The sequence below is a fragment of the Oreochromis niloticus genome, linkage group LG6 (assembly GCF_001858045.2).
Source record: "Oreochromis niloticus isolate F11D_XX linkage group LG6, O_niloticus_UMD_NMBU, whole genome shotgun sequence".
Taxonomy (NCBI): Eukaryota; Metazoa; Chordata; class Actinopteri; order Cichliformes; family Cichlidae; genus Oreochromis; species Oreochromis niloticus.
This window is the reverse complement of record NC_031971.2, coordinates 39,203,746-39,219,393: the sequence shown is the minus strand read 5'-3', so window position 1 is coordinate 39,219,393 and position 15,648 is coordinate 39,203,746. Positions and strand designations below refer to the sequence as shown.

At 42.3% G+C, this 15,648-nt stretch overlaps 1 protein-coding gene across 10 annotated transcripts in view; it reads right to left on the bottom strand.

Moving 5' to 3' along the window:
* The window catches only part of rims1b (regulating synaptic membrane exocytosis 1b), an 87,097-nt gene that overhangs the window by 35,121 nt on the left and 36,328 nt on the right, over positions 1–15,648 (bottom strand). For all 10 annotated transcript variants that reach the window (XM_025908093.1, XM_025908099.1, XM_025908094.1 and 7 more), the window contains exons 5-16: positions 13,857–14,158; positions 12,481–13,406; positions 7,111–7,151; positions 6,833–6,943; positions 6,619–6,718; positions 4,590–4,713; positions 4,118–4,164; positions 3,907–4,031; positions 3,690–3,820; positions 3,385–3,556; positions 990–1,143; positions 757–813 (exon numbers count right to left, since the gene is read on the bottom strand). In XM_025908093.1, the coding sequence (XP_025763878.1) occupies positions 757–813; positions 990–1,143; positions 3,385–3,556; positions 3,690–3,820; positions 3,907–4,031; positions 4,118–4,164; positions 4,590–4,713; positions 6,619–6,718; positions 6,833–6,943; positions 7,111–7,151; positions 12,481–13,406; positions 13,857–14,158 (2,290 nt within the window). The remainder of the gene's footprint in view (positions 1–756; positions 814–989; positions 1,144–3,384; positions 3,557–3,689; positions 3,821–3,906; positions 4,032–4,117; positions 4,165–4,589; positions 4,714–6,618; positions 6,719–6,832; positions 6,944–7,110; positions 7,152–12,480; positions 13,407–13,856; positions 14,159–15,648) is intronic.

Genomic DNA, 15,648 nt, shown 5'->3' with positions numbered 1-15,648 from the left:
ACTAAAATTAACACTTTTTTGGCCAATGAATGAATAGTTGAGTGAATGAATTCATCACCTGTGGTGCACGATTTAAGCTGTGGCTAAGAATTGTGGGTATTGTAGTACAGAGCTTATGTTAAAGTTATTTGAGGCAAAACAAAATAACAAAGAAAAGAAAAGAAAATCATAGTAATATTCAAATAGTATCCTGATTATACTTGTGGCATTTTGAAGGCCACCCAAAAAAAATTAAATAAAATTGCATTCATGTCTAAATCAACGCACACTGGAACTGAAGCGAGGGCAGAAACAGGCAGCCAGCAAAGCAGCTGTAGCTAAAATGTCTTCTACTGTCTGTGTTCAGTGTGCTTTCAGTGAAGTAAAGAGCAGGAATAGAAGCATGCAGGATGGCAGGAGATGTAGTGGAATGGCAGTGAACTACTGCAGCTCTGCAGTGCAGCATGCACTCAGTGCGTCGGTGTTTCTAAGACCCAGCAAAAGAGGAGAAAATGCTCATGCAGCCTCACGCAAAAATTCAGAATCTGCACCCCAGTAAGAAATGTGATGATTTGCAAAATACTTTAGGGTGTTTTTGCTGATTCAGCCTGAATTAATTATTTTAATTTAGGTGAAATTTATAGAAATTTATAAAAGCAGACCCAAAAGGTTTCCAAAGGACATGAAGGGAGGATGCACAAGGATGCTCTCTCACGCAGTGCTGGGCACCTACAGGCTACTACGAGGAAACGCTCAATAACCATGACCCCCACCCACCTTTAGTCACTACTATCAAACCATCATCAAACTCTGTATCAATGATGCGATGAGACCCTGCACACATACAAACGCACACGCAAAACACATACACACACAAGACAGGGTAAGGTTGAGAGATTCTCCAACGCTGAGAGGGACACTGGAAAGCTCAGAACAGGAAATGTTAGCCACCACGCTCAAACACTGTTGGTTAAAGGACACACGGCCTGCAAATAAATGAACACACATACTCTGTAGTTTCTTGCTGGGGCTGTCTCCATGGACGTGTCTCCGTGGGAGGTATGGAGAGGGCTGTGGCAAAGGTATAGAGGACACGTCATGTGTCTGGAGCTTATACCAGTGAGGAATGTCGTCTAGCAAGGCCGTCTCCAACTCTATGAGGATCTGAGGGGGACAGAAAGGGAGGTGGCACATGAGAAAAACAAAGCAGTTGGTCTGCTATGGAGGCCTTTTTCCACACACGATGTTTGATGCCTTTACTTAAGAGGTTCCTGACCTGTCTAGTTTATTAGAAGAAGAAATCTTCACACGTGTGAAGACATTTAAAAGAAAATCAGTTTCATCCACTCAGAGAATGAAACTTTAGGCAATCATGTTCAGTAAATATACAACAAATTAAATCATATGTTAGGCAGACTTAACAAATTTTGGGTGATGGGTGTTTCTCGCAGTTCCCCCTGTTATTCTCTCTGCAGACGGGTATTTGAGAAACATGTTTGCACCATTTAATTTTAAAAGACCATTTAAAAACTATAAAAACTTTTTTCACTTTCTTATTGCTTTTAGAGTAACAGTTCTTTTGAAGTTTATATTCTTTTATCTACTGTTTTCTTTAAGTTTGTATTGCTGTTTTGTGACTCCTGTAAGTAAAAAATCCTTTATGGATAAATTATGGTTTGATTGCTATTATCTTCTTCTGATGTAATCAGAAGTGTCTTTAATTTAAAACATAGTAAAAATCCCAAGATTTCCAGTTATGGGATATTGGGAAACATTTGGGAGCTGGCAGAATTAGTTATGTAATTATATTATCTGGAACTGGTGACGTAAATGATCAATACTTGTCTGAATGAAGTCAGTGAGACCAGATATCTCTAATTTCTTCTCCGAAACAGCTCTGGCCTGCTGTTTAGACCATCTATTTATGAGAGGCAGCCAATGAGAGGAAAGTGTACTTAAGAGCCAAGAGGGGAGGAGCTAAAACATTGTTTTGAACAGAAGAGCTGGACTGGGAGGCATTACAAGATAAATAACAATTTGATAGCATATTAGTTCATTTTGAATTTAATGGCAGCAAGACAAAAGTTGGGACAAGGTAACAAAAGGCTAGAAATGTGAGGACAGGAACATTTTGCAACTAATTAGCTTAAATGGTAACAGCTCAGTAACATGACTGGGTATAAATGTGCATCTTATAGAAGTACAGAGGTTCATCAATCTGAAAAAAAAAAAACCTGTAAAAAATTGTGGAACAATTCCAGTTCCTCAGTGTAAAATTATATACAGCACATAATATCATCAAAAGAGTCAAGAGAATGTGGAGAAACCTCCGTGTGCAAGTGAAAAGACGGAAAATCAAGACTGGATGCCTGCAATCTTGGGATCCTCAGGCAGCGCTGTATTAAAAACAGGTGTGATTCTGTGATGGTGCAAGGGCTCAGGAACAGTTCCAGAAATCACTGTCTGTGAACACAGGTCACCATTTATCATCTATAAATGCAGATTAAAGCTCTGCCAGGCAAAGAAGAGGCCATGTTTGAAACGCTGCCATCTTCTATGGGCCAAAGCTCTTTTTAAATGAACTCAGGCAAAAGGGAAAACTTAAATTCCTTTTGGAAATGTGTCTGTGTGTGTCATTAATGGTGGGTGTGAGTGAATGAGCAAATGGTGTGTATGTGTGTGTGTGAATGGCTGGACCTGGGTCCGGGGCTTGCTGAGCCTTACGCCCTGTGGGACACGGTCCTGCTCCCTGCTGGACACTTCTGCCTGTCCCTGGGATGCGATTCTCACTTGTACTCTATCCTTATTATATTTACCCCCTCCCTCCAAAAGCTGCCAGACAGGACAGGATTTAAAACACGTGCACCACATCCTCTGGACTAAAGAAGAGTTCAAACACTGTCAATTCTCAACAGTATATACACGTTTTAGAGCAATGTATGCTTCCCTCTATATGACATCTACATTGACATTCAAGGAAGACCTTCCATATTGCATCTAGATGATGCCAAACTGTATCGATTCCAACAGCATAGATACCGCAGATAGATGTAGCAGAAGAGTTTGTGTAGTGATCTGGCCTACCTGAGGTTCAGACTAACTTAAAACATCTGGAGCATCATGAAACCAAAAGTGAAACCAGGACTGTTAAGCAGCTGGAGTCTTCTATCAGACAATAATGGGACAACATCCCTCTTCCTAAAGTCCAGCAAATCCAGCAACTGGTCCTCTCAGTTGATCTCCACCTTATTTTTTTAATTTTGAAAATGTAAACAATACATATGTTTCCTATCATCTACTAAGGTTAAAATGTGGATTTAGGGAATTTGATGTGTCTATTACAAGTTTTACAGTTCAACCAATAAAATGGCTTTGCCTGCAGATTGGACAGTGGTCGTCACGCACCTCGCCCAGGAATTCACTCTCCTCCTCCTGGACTCGAGGCTGGTCCCACACTGTGATCTCCAGCATGCGCTCTCTGAAGTCTCGCCGGTGAACGTGGGAATAAATAAAGGTCTGGTTCCACTTGGGCTCAGCGCTCTTTTTCACGGTTTTAGTCCGTCGTTTACTCTTATCACTGGAAGAGAGAAGAAATCATGGATTCATTCAGTTTGCAAGAAGGAGAACAGTATGTTTTTTTTATTCTTAAAAACAGATGAAGAAATACTCGTGAGGTGCTCAATAAGTAAAAATGAACACACTGAGCTGACCTCCTATCAGGCAGGAAGTACATCTTGACGTAGGGGTTTCGAGGTCGTCCGTCTGGTCGGGGTGGCAGGTCTATGGCTTGAAGGACGTTGACAATCAGCTGATGGCCCACTTTGTCGTACCACAGCTTCACCTGTAACAATGCATAAAGGCAGTTAGCATCCTTTTGAATCTATATCCATTCAGATGAACCTCATTGTGTTTGTTCCTGATACTCACAGAGAGCTGTCCAGGCAGAACCAGAGGAAGGTCTCTGAGAGTACTGGGACTAGTAGGGGACATCACGGATATAGATGGACGGTCCATCTTCTGGGACTCAAAGGAGCTGGAGCCTGCTGAGGGATCAACAGAATGAATAATAGGAAAAAACATTAACTGAAAGCACATTTTAAAATACAAAGCATGTTAAGCTGGTGATATAAAAACTTACTAGATTCTAGAGGAGGGTGGGAGGACTCTGGGATTCTTGGGATGTCTCTGTAAAAAGAAGAAGAGTCACAAAGTGTATACAAATCTTCCCTCACTATATGTCATTCGGCTGGCATATATCACTAAACAACAACAGTTTCTAACACAGTAGAAGAAAGAAAAAAAAACAGTCAGTCATATTAACAGTGTGGGAAAGACAGCAGGTGGCCAAGGACTGAAGAACAGGTGGAAAAAAGGGGATGTCTTTCTTGGATCTGAAGGATTTCAGGGAAGACACATTGGGAAGGGGCTCCACCCATTTCAGCAACTCTACTTACTGATGTGCTCTATACACTTTTCTCAAGAAGTGTTTGGACATAATTCGGTTCACAGAGCTTTTAGATAAAGGAGACACATCAAAAGTCCGTCAGAAGGAAAATCAAAGCCGTTGTACTTTAACAATGATCAGTACACATTAGTAACAGTAAACTCACCCTATAGGTCTCGAAACAACAATCTCCACTTGAGGCTCAGCCTTGGATTCGAGAATGATGTTGTACACTTCTTTCTTGGTTGCTCCTGGCAACGACTTCCCGTTCCACTGCAACACCTCATCACCTGAAAACAAGATTAATACTTCTTAAAGTCAAACTGAAAAATGAAATGTCCTCAGTGTGCAGTTAAGCGCAGCTTTTCTGCTCTGTGCTCCACACAAAAACCTGACGATGATTGGTCAAAGACTGTATTCAGAAAATGGACATTGTCACCATGACATCACCCTTTGGTAAGAAAAGTCCTTTTGTGAAACTTCAAGCTTGTTTGATGCTGAATGACCGAGGGGTGGATCTGATGGAGAAAATGAGGCGGCGCTTCATGGTCTTACACTTAAAACTTGTCAATCACACTCTCCAAAAGTTGAATCTGTTCATCTGGACGTAGCGTTTTGTGGGAGAAACGTTTCGTCACTCATCCAAGTGACTTGGATGAATCACTCAACCATGAGTCACTTGGATGAGTGACTTGGATGATTAAGGAACTGACCTCCCAGCCCATTGTTCCTTCAGTGGGCTGGTTTCAGTCATTATGCAAATGTACTATTTATAAGATTGGGGAAACCTGCAGTCAGCTGAGACTGAAGAAGTCACTTGGATGAGTGACGAAACGTTTCTCCCACAAAACGCTACGTCCAGATGAACAGATTCAACTTTTGGAGATTTACTTTCCTGGATGATTGAGAATGCATCAAGATGTTGTCAATCACACGATTAATCACACCCTGTTTCATCCTCGTTTCTGACTTTAATGGAGAAAATAATTTAATTTAATGTGACTTTAGTGTGGAAACAATTTTATCTCTTCAATCTCCAGACTTAAAATAAGTGGTTGTCCAGCACATTAATGTGACTTATTGCCTCTTGCATCTTTCATGAATTATCATGAAAAGATCCAAGTTGTCAAATTAGAGAAAAATAACGACTTCTGAGAGTTTTCAGAGACTGGAATGACTTTTTTGCACTTAATGAGACACATTTCTGTCTTTTTATCTGCCCATTTTTACATGTTTGGTTTGGTATGCCAACCCACTATTTAGCCCACCTTAAAGGTCACTGCTGCCTGGGTTTTCTTGTTGGCTCCTCCTTTTTTTCCTGACTAAACCCACAGTAAGAAAGCATTTTAGTTGAGTTACGATGATTTCTGACCTGTAAATTGAAAACGGAGCTCTCAGAACCTCCTCAAATGTTTTTTCACCCTCAGGAGTGATTTTAACACTATGTTCAAGCATAAATAAGGCCCTGGGTTAATACTTTCAGCAGCAGCTGAGTCACTGGGAGCTGCTGCAAGGACCTCATTCTGAATATTAGCTGTCTCTTTCATGGGCTCAAATGTTACATTAACAAGAAGCTGTACAGTCAAAATTTACAGCCACAAGTAGTCCTGTGACCTCAGCTCTCCATACATTACTCCATTATTATTCAAATCATGACACAGCGTGGTCAGATAAGCAAAATGTTGCATGAATGATGACTGCTTTACTGCAGAACTGCACACATTGCCTGTTTATACATTCTGTGCTTCCTTATATATGCTCTAATTTCACTTTAATTCCAACAGCTGACTATGGTTGCTTACTTTTGCCCACATTCCTTTTTTTCTTTTTTAAAGGGCTTTGAAAATTATTTATCAATGTAAAACTGGCAAAACCAAACTCCTCAAAATAACACTCCAGCTTCCACAAGCAGGCTGGTTGATTGCTTGAGTTCAAGTGCCAGCTCACACAGACATTACACCAATAAAAACACCAGTATTATTACTATTCTGTAGGCCACCACAAGCTGCTACAAATGTTTAGCAATTTAGCATTTAACAATTTAAATGACAAGTACGCTACTCATGTCTGCAAAGATGACAGGTACATACTGATGTCTCTGCAAAGGTTGATCTCACATGCATTCCTCGATAAAAGCATTACTGTCTGCAGTTCTGCAACTCCTGCAAAGGAACAACATGTTCTATTTTTTGCACCTGCACGTAGGTGTCCCACGACATCTGCCAGACTCCCTTTTTTAACTTTGGTGATGAAGGCCCCAAGTCTCCCTGTCTCCGTCATCTTCCCTCCTACCACCTGCACACAAAGACGAGACAGATGTACGATAAGATCAGATGTCCCTCCATCCTCTCCAACACTGCCTGTTGTCTCTGTGAGGACAGATCTTAATGTGAATGAATCCCTGCTTACTTTTAGTCCCAGGAGAGAGCCTGCCTCACGGGGCATGGCTGACCTCTTGCTCAGAGTGATCCGTCCAATCAGGTGGTCACCCTCTTTGGATGGCTGCCACGAAACTGGATGCTAAAGGGACAAAGACATGAGGATGTTTACAAAGCACATTATCAGCTGTAAATACTGGTAATTTGGTCATGGGTCCCATGCAAGATTAGACTTAATATAAGTGCAGCTATATGTGAGGAAAGGGATCAGGGCAGAACTTCAGGAACAACCTGACTGGTGAAACTTACGTGCCAAACTGCAGGATCTAGAGGATGACAGTCCCAGTCGCCTGCAGGGAGAAAGAGTTCAAGAGGGAGGAATTAGTCATTTGTCTAAATGATGTTAAATGCAATTGTGCAGGTTGATTCCAAGCTACAAAAAACTCTTAGAAAGATGACTCAGTGATGCCATTAAAGACTGGGATCTGTTTTAATTCAAACAACATAACTAATGGTTTTATCATCCCATTTCTATTTTACATGCTGTGGCCTGCCAAAGGCTTTCTTTACTCTAGGTTTAATTTTAAAAAGCTAAAAATTCAATTTTGCCATCTATAAAAATGTAACTTAATTCACTAAAATGATATCTGAAATCTCTTACTTAAAAATAATTTAGACTCCCTGTTGAAGCTCCAAAGCTCTTATATTTTAGTATTTAGTTTCTGTTAGTTATATTTTTTATTGAATTTTTATTACATTTTGATTTATTAGACTTGCCTTCACTATGTCATCCTATCTTGTCAAGTGTTTCTGTTGGTGATTATCTGTTGAGTTGCTTCCTGTTTTATTTTAACAGTCATCTGTCTCTGGTGTCTTGTGATTAGTTTACTTCCTCTGGCATTGTCTTGATTGTCTTCAGCTGTGTCTCATCGCCCTGCTGTGTCAACTTCCTTAATAATTACCCTCATGACTTTAAATAGTGTTGTTTTCCCTTTTCTTAGCATCTCTTAACGCCGTAGTGATGGTGTGATGAAGGCCTGTGAATGTGTCGGATCTTTCCAGCCAATTGCTTCACCAGAAGGCAGATCACAAAGCCCCGTTTAACAGCTCATTTTGAACTAGTGACATCTGCTGGTCATTCATGTGCAGCAGCCCTGCTGTGATAATACATGTGGGCTACACACCAGTGGATCTGTAAACATAATGATGTATCAATTGTAGAATGCCCGTTTGAGGTCCTGTGTAAAATACACGTATACACCTGCACCTAACCATCCTCTCTGAGACTGTTTTGAGAAGACGTGTGTTATCAGTGGGAGATATCAGGTCAAAATGCTCTCTAACTGCTGATATTTTCCGCCTCTTTGCTGGCTCCATAATCTCGTTGCAGACTGCTGATGATCATCAGAATCACCTCAGACCACAAAAAAACAAATTCCCACATCTTTTCAACAGCTGAAATCTGGTTCAAATGACATGAGGCAGTCATGTCATTTCAGAGAAAGGGGGCCTCGTTTATCTTTGGTCACGTGGTTTCTGAAGAAAACAATACAGGTGTTTGCCCGGGCTTTATTTGGGCAAGCCCCCTTTCCTTGACACAGGCCTCGGGGCTTAAGCATCAGACGAAACATCAAAATTATTTAGCCTGTGATCATTCCCTGTGTGCGTCCTCCCTTTGAGTCCATGTGGATTTAGTTTTGCTCTACTCTCCCATGTGTTTGTTGGACTTTGCAAACAGCTACAACAGCCTGTCTTCTGAATCCGTGTTTGGGTCCTTGGGACCTGCTAGCTGTGACTAACTGTGTTGTCTATTGTGAGTTGTCGATTTAAAAAGGGAGGAGCTAAAACCCTGTGTTCCAACAGAGGATGACCTGGGTAGCTGCACCACACCCCGGTATAAGATAATTAAGGATTATTCTGAACCATGAATAATGCAAAGCTACTCTAGATTTTAAGAATACAAATATGGAGCTGGAAGTGAGCAGAACAGTTTAGTGGGTGTCCTTTAACTTACATGCAGGATTAAAGAAATGTCATTCAGCAGTAACGGCTAAAAACACTCATAATCAAACTATTATCATTACTCTCCAACTTGGCCTGTCCAAGACTGGCTAAGTTGGACAGAGAAACGAGAGAGTGTCCGTGTACCCCAGCACTCATTAACACTGACAGATGGTCGAATCAAGTAGGAAAGCTAACTGGCTCTACATCAAGACAGAGGAGCCTGGGAGATTTGCAGTCATTGTTTTAAAGCAGGAGTAAAACAACAGCAAGAAAACATCAGATGGCGATTTTAAAATCCTTTGAGTAACTTCAGTTTGAAGTACGTGGGCAGGGAGAATAATTCATGTGATGCTTTTTGGCAAAAACCTGCAGTCCTGGCTTACTCTCATCGGTAACTGACTGATATGGAAAAATCATCTGTTTAAAAGGAGCACGTGAGCATCCACACTATCACCCATTTTCAGCAGCTCTCTCCCTCGTCCTTCCAATCCACATCAGCGTTCTTTGGTATTTGTCTGTTTTAGTTTCCTCTGGTGTGGACTTTCACATTGTCATTTTCTCTGAGCCAGTTAGAGACAACATAAGCCTCAAAGCCACAGCATCCTATACTTTACTGGGCCTTCATGCAGCCACTGTCTGAAAAAAGCTTTTAGCTCTTCTGTCTTTGAGGCAGCTTTATGCCTGGGTGTCAAGTCTACACTCACAGACAGAGCTGTGTGCCTGAGATGAGCATATTAAGGATCATCATACAGCCAATAACGGATATAACTCTCTGAAACCTGAGCGTTTGGCTCATAGGGATTGCCCACACATAAAAGGTTTAATACCAGCAATGCTGTGGTAATTTGTTAATAGAGTGCTTCAACATCAGAGTTGAATTGAATTTTATTATCATCGTATTTATACTTGGATCCTAATGGTGATACACAAACCCATCTTATCTTTTTTATCACTTTTTGCAAAAATTTAACGAATGTTTCATTCATGATATTTTTGCATAAGTAAAATAACAGAATTTCACCTGAGCTTTTGAGGGCAAAGTTCAAATACGTGTATATGTGACAGAAAATAAAGAGAAACATATTAGAGATACCCACCCGGTATCCAGTAAGGGTCCTGGCTAGACCCCTCATGATAAAACAAAAAAAAACAAACAAAAAAACAAAAAACAAAAAACAAAAAAAACCCCCCCAAGCCCTGGAATGGCGCGGCTATGTCTGCAGCCTGTCCGCAGCTCGGACACAAGAGTTTCACTACATGTTGTACTCTGTATAATTGTGTATGTGACAAATAAAGGTTGTTTGTTTGTTGTTGTAGAGCAGAGGTTCCCAAAATGTGGGGCCCGCCCCTGGGGGGGGGGCGCAAAGCCATTGCAGGGGGGGCGCGGTATGAAAAGAAAAAAAGAAAAAAAGAAACAGCGCTTGGACACTGTGGACAGGTTTTTGACGGGACTCCCACACAAACGCAAAGCAGGAGATGAAGTATGGCTGAATATGTTTCCAAACCAACTTCCTTCCAGGCCAAAGACAGGAAAATATGATGAAGCATATCTTCCCTTTGGCTTCACCTGCACAAGTGCCAAGGTAGGTCTCCCCTGCAAAATTAGTTTCCCTGCGTCGGGAGCAGCGCTGGGCTCTCCAAATCACGGACAAACAGGATCCCACATTCTTGATTTTTAGTTCACAAACACTTCTTGTAATAACTAACTACTCCTGACATTTTGGACATGTTAGCTCTTTATGCAGTAAAGTTACAGCGGGATACAAATAATTTTTCTTGTAAAACAAAGGGGGGCCTGGCAAAAAAGAGTTTGGGAACCACTGTATTAGAGCCAGGGTGGCACAGTGGTGGTACAGCACGGTCACTTAACTGGAAGAATGCTTTTGAATCAAACCTGCTGCTCAGCCTTTTTGCATCAGTTGCTTTCGAGTTCTCTTGACATGCATGTTAGACTAACAATATTCCCATCATTGACCGAATATTCCAGCAATTCATATTTTCATATTATACGGTAAAAAAATTTATGCTAGTGGCCATGTGTTGGATGAACAATGAGCAAAATGAATGGATGGACCCGATTCAATAACTTGTGGTAATTCTGGGTCAGTTCAGTGCGTTTCCGTAAGAATTTAGTTACATTTTTTTAATATATCTCCAGATCACAAGAGTTACCACTATATATTGTAAGGTAATGGACATGCAATAATACAATAATAATAATAAAATAATTCAGGTCAACCTAAACCACTAAACTAAACGTATAATATATATAGCTGACCAATAATTGCCTTCAAGACGAGCTTCAAGATGAGTGCTGATTGGTGGGATTTGATAGTTTTTAGAACTTTTAAGTTACATCTCAGATTCATGTAATGACACCTAATTTCTTGAATCAAAAAGATCTCCGGCCATGTCTAATTTAAGATGACACCAGCATTAATCTGACAATGCAATGCCATTCCATCGCACAACGCATGCTACATATTATCCTGTGACTTTTTCTTATTACCAGAGATGATGAGAGTAAAAGGATAAATCCTGTTTTGAGGCCCAGCTAGCTAAAGAGTGTTTAAAACAGCTAATAATCCCAATCCACACCATCTACCCATTACCAGTCCCTGAGTTATAGTAACATGGATTAAAACATCTGGAACAGCCTCCTTCTGGGACTGACCAGTGAGAGATAAGCTGATGCAGTAACTGTGCCTCCTGAACCCAAACACTCTTGCCTGGGTTATTTTAGCACAGCCCTTGATTTCTGTTAGTGCGAGGAAATCCATAAGCGCCAAGAAGATAGCGGAAATCGTGTAGCGTGCAACTGCAACCAGGCTTGAATTTAGCCGGTGGTACATGGTTGGCTGTTGCAGCTGGCTGTTAGCGAAGCATTACATAGCCAGCGAGCCACTGACCTAATTCCACAAATCTGCTGGCCTAAATCACAGGGACTCTCCAAATAAATGAGAGCTGTCCTGAGAGCAGCAGGGTTTAGCCACAGCACAGAGGTGTAGATGACACACAGGGATAGTAATGCACTGCATGCTGGGTGAGCACTTTATCCTATCGCTTATCATATAGTTTCACAGTCCAAAACTAGAAAGTGTTGGTTTTAGAGTAATCTTGGGGGTCGAAATATATCTGGCTTTTCTCACATTATTTGTAATTCCACTACCAATGCAGAATGCAGTGGAAAATATATCCATGAAGTGTGGGATTATGTTCGTATTTTACCTTATATCTGATCAACAGTGGTTAAAAACTGTGGCAGATCTCTTGTCCAGTCTATTGATCGGTCTGTCTCCCGGAGTATTAGCAGCAGATCAGATTTCAATTAGTCATCAGATCTGCTGTGACTCTAATCTTGCTCAGAGCATGCCGGGCGCACAGTGTCGGCATGGTTCTTGACAATGATGAGAATACAGGAGAGACCCCATTAAAGTCCTGTGTGTTTCATTTACACAGAATGAGGATTACATGAGGAAACAAAGTATGGACGTGTGGTCTAGATGAGACCAGCCAGAGCTCATTAGCAAAATATAATAAGAAGACTCATGGGTGAAAAAGAAGTCTCAACAAGTAAGGAAAAGTTTCTAATGTACAGAAATGGATGGTGGCTAACGGTGTAAGGTATGTAGGTTTAGAGAGATTCAGCTTAGTAAGCACATCTGTCTGACTGACCTTTCTCGCTGACACTTTCCATGTCCACGTCCTCACAGCTGGTGTACTCGGGCGTGGATCCGCCCTCCTCCTCTGAGCTGCTGATGGACATCTGCCTCTTGTTGACTCCGCGCTTGCCCTTGTATGACTGTGGAGGGGGTGGCCGCAAAGACTCCGACTGGTCCGAGCCCTGAGAGTCCTTCCTCAGCAGGTTATCCACCCCACCCTTCTCCCTTGATGTCCGCGTCCCGTCTTGGGGTCCATGCTCCAGGCGACTGTTGTTTGGACCCCAGTCTGAAGGCACAGGTCCCCCGGGTTGGGACCCTGATCTTCCCCCTCCACTGGCAGGGGGAGCCCCACCTACAACCCCCACGGTCCTATCTGCAGAGTAGGCCCTGTGATTCTCCATGAGGGCCTTGCGGTCTCCTTCCCCACCTCCACCCCTCCTGGCAAGACGGTTTTCTGGCACCTCTCCTGTGCTGCCTCCACCCCCACCTCCCCCACCCCCTTCACCAGGCCCCAGTCCGACCTCATTTATTGCAAGATCACTGTGTCGTCGCTCATGCCGCACCTTTGACACCTTGGCGTGCATGCGCATCTCCTGCTCCTCCTTCTGTGGTTTGACTGGGTATCTTGCCAAGTTGGGGTCACTGCGATAGCGGTTCTGGAACTCCTCCTCGCGCCGCTGCCGTTCCCTCTTCTCCTCATCCTCTGGACGCCTGCGGTGTGTTTCTGAACGACCCAGGTTTTCATCCCCGTCTTCGTAGTCCTGAGAGTGGATCTTTTCCAGCCGCCTTCCATCTCCTAACCTTCTCTCTCCTCTGTCTCCGGGACCCACCCGCTCGTCCAGAGATGACTGTGAATGCAACTTGTCTGCTGGTCTCCGGGCAGAACCACGTCCCATGCCTCCCTTACCATTTTGCTCATGGAAAGAAACTGGCCTTTTCCTAAATGAGAAAAGAAATTAGGTTATTTTTTAAAAGCAAATACAAACACAGGAGCATTGTTTGCATGCTTTTTCACAGAAATATTTTGTGCTTTTTATATATTCTTTCTTTTTTTATTTTCAAAATCTTCTTAGTTCAGTCACGAAGGGCTATCAACAGATTAAAAAACTACTAACCAGGATGAGACAGCTATGAATTCTTACCTAACACACCCAAAGAATTAAAACAAAGGGATTGAGTCAAAGACCTCTCAAGACCTGCCTGTGACCTACCTTCTTCTTTGGTTAAGCTACAGCAGACTCAGAGCTACATAGCGGATTAAAAAACACAACAAGGGCTTCAGCAAATTAATATACCATGAAAACTGAATCCTGCAGCACTGCTAGCTTCCACCAATTCCTATGTTAAAAATGAAAAGAGGCAAAGGTTGTAAATAAAGAGGAATCTCACTTTTCTCTTGGGGGTTCACTTTGAGAGCGAGAGCCAGGCATGGTGTCAGCACCCTTGAGAGCAGTGACGCCGGCGGGCGGATGTGTCCCGTCTGGTGGCCCTGTGTTGGCGTTGGTGCTGGATGGTGGGGCTTGGGACCTGGAGCGGAGTAGCTTCCTGTCCCGTTGGGCCTCACCTCCCGTGGCTGGATTGTTTAAAGAGGTGCCCAGGCTCCCGGGCCGCACCCCTGACCCCGAAAACCATTCTCCTGATTTGGTGAGAATCTCCTGCTGCTTACGGCACTGGTTGCATACCCACATTACCTGGAAAGGTCGAAAGGAAAGAAGATTTTGGCAAACTCATTTCAAGTCACCTCTGAACATCCACCAGGTCACCAGCAACACATCCGGGCTTAGCACTGGATTGTTTTTTTGTTTTTAGTTTGGCGGGGGGGCAACATGCTTAAAAGGTACATTTTCAGAAACTTTCTTAGCATCTAACTTTCCACAATTCCATAAAAATAGGTGGATTCTAACTTTATCCAAACCCTACCCCTAACTCCTGAGGGGTTGTGGGTGACCTGCTTGATGTCAGGAGGCCAAATCTGCAGCATTAAAAACATCTGTACAATGCAGGTGGACTTTAATGTGCTTTTAGCTTAGCACCATAACTTTACTGGAGCATTCAGTTTTTCATAGACATTAAGAGTCTTGCTTGTGTATCAACAAACACCCAAATGTAATATAAAAAATGAAAAAAAAATGCCAGTCCCATACTTGCTTCTTTCGAAACTTTGCAGAAACAAATAAAATATTAAAGAGCACGAAGAGCACCATGATGTGATAAACTCTGCTGTTTGATCTATTTTCTGTGAACATAGCTTGTTGGAGGCTGTGGTCAGAGGGGTCCTGTAAGAGATCACGCTTTCCTCTAAAACAGCTCTAATTTTATCGATAATATTTTTATGATTTGAATTTAGGAGCATGACCATGTTTCAGTTCATACCTCAGTTTGCTGATTAATTTAAAAGCAAGAACTGGAAGGAAACCCCCCCCCCAAACACCCAGACTAGCGGGCTTCAGCGGCTCCACGTGGACATCATGATTTCATCTACAGAACTGTTACACCTCCATGGGTACTGCAGCGTTCTTCTTTATTAAGATGTATATTTTTCTGGATTGAAGAAGATTATATAACAAAAGATCTAATATAGGAGTTATAAGGCCAGAGAATAATATAGATACAGAGCACGTAGAACTGTGATTTCTAACTGTGTCACATGAAAGTTCAAACATTTTTGCTCCATTAGGCCATCATTCTTACAACTGGTAAAACCATCTACAAATTAAGAGTGACGATTACACCGATTTAAGATAAAAATGATTAAATCCCAGTCTTTATCGTCTAAATCAAACCCACAGACAACATCAAATACTCACATGTAGCCATGGCTACAGAATATCACCTCACTTCAACAGCACGAAAAAAACAGGATTTATCTCCCTCCGTATTTATAATCCCGCTGGTTTATTTTGCGGAGAATAAAGCCACCACAGAAAGGAAACACAGTCATCCTTTGTATTACGTCGCAGAGCCTTGGCACAAAGTGAAGACAAAACACCTCTGGGACCTTTGGAAAGCCCCAAAATGTTACCCCTCCTTGACAGGCAGTGAGGTGCGCTGTTAGCAGTCAGTTTAGCAGTTAGCTCTCAGTGAGCCAAAGCACATTCATCATGGCCTGATTGAATCCTAGTTGGCGCATGTCCAGACTAATCTAAAGTAAATCAGCTGCCCGCACGGCCCACAGCTGTGG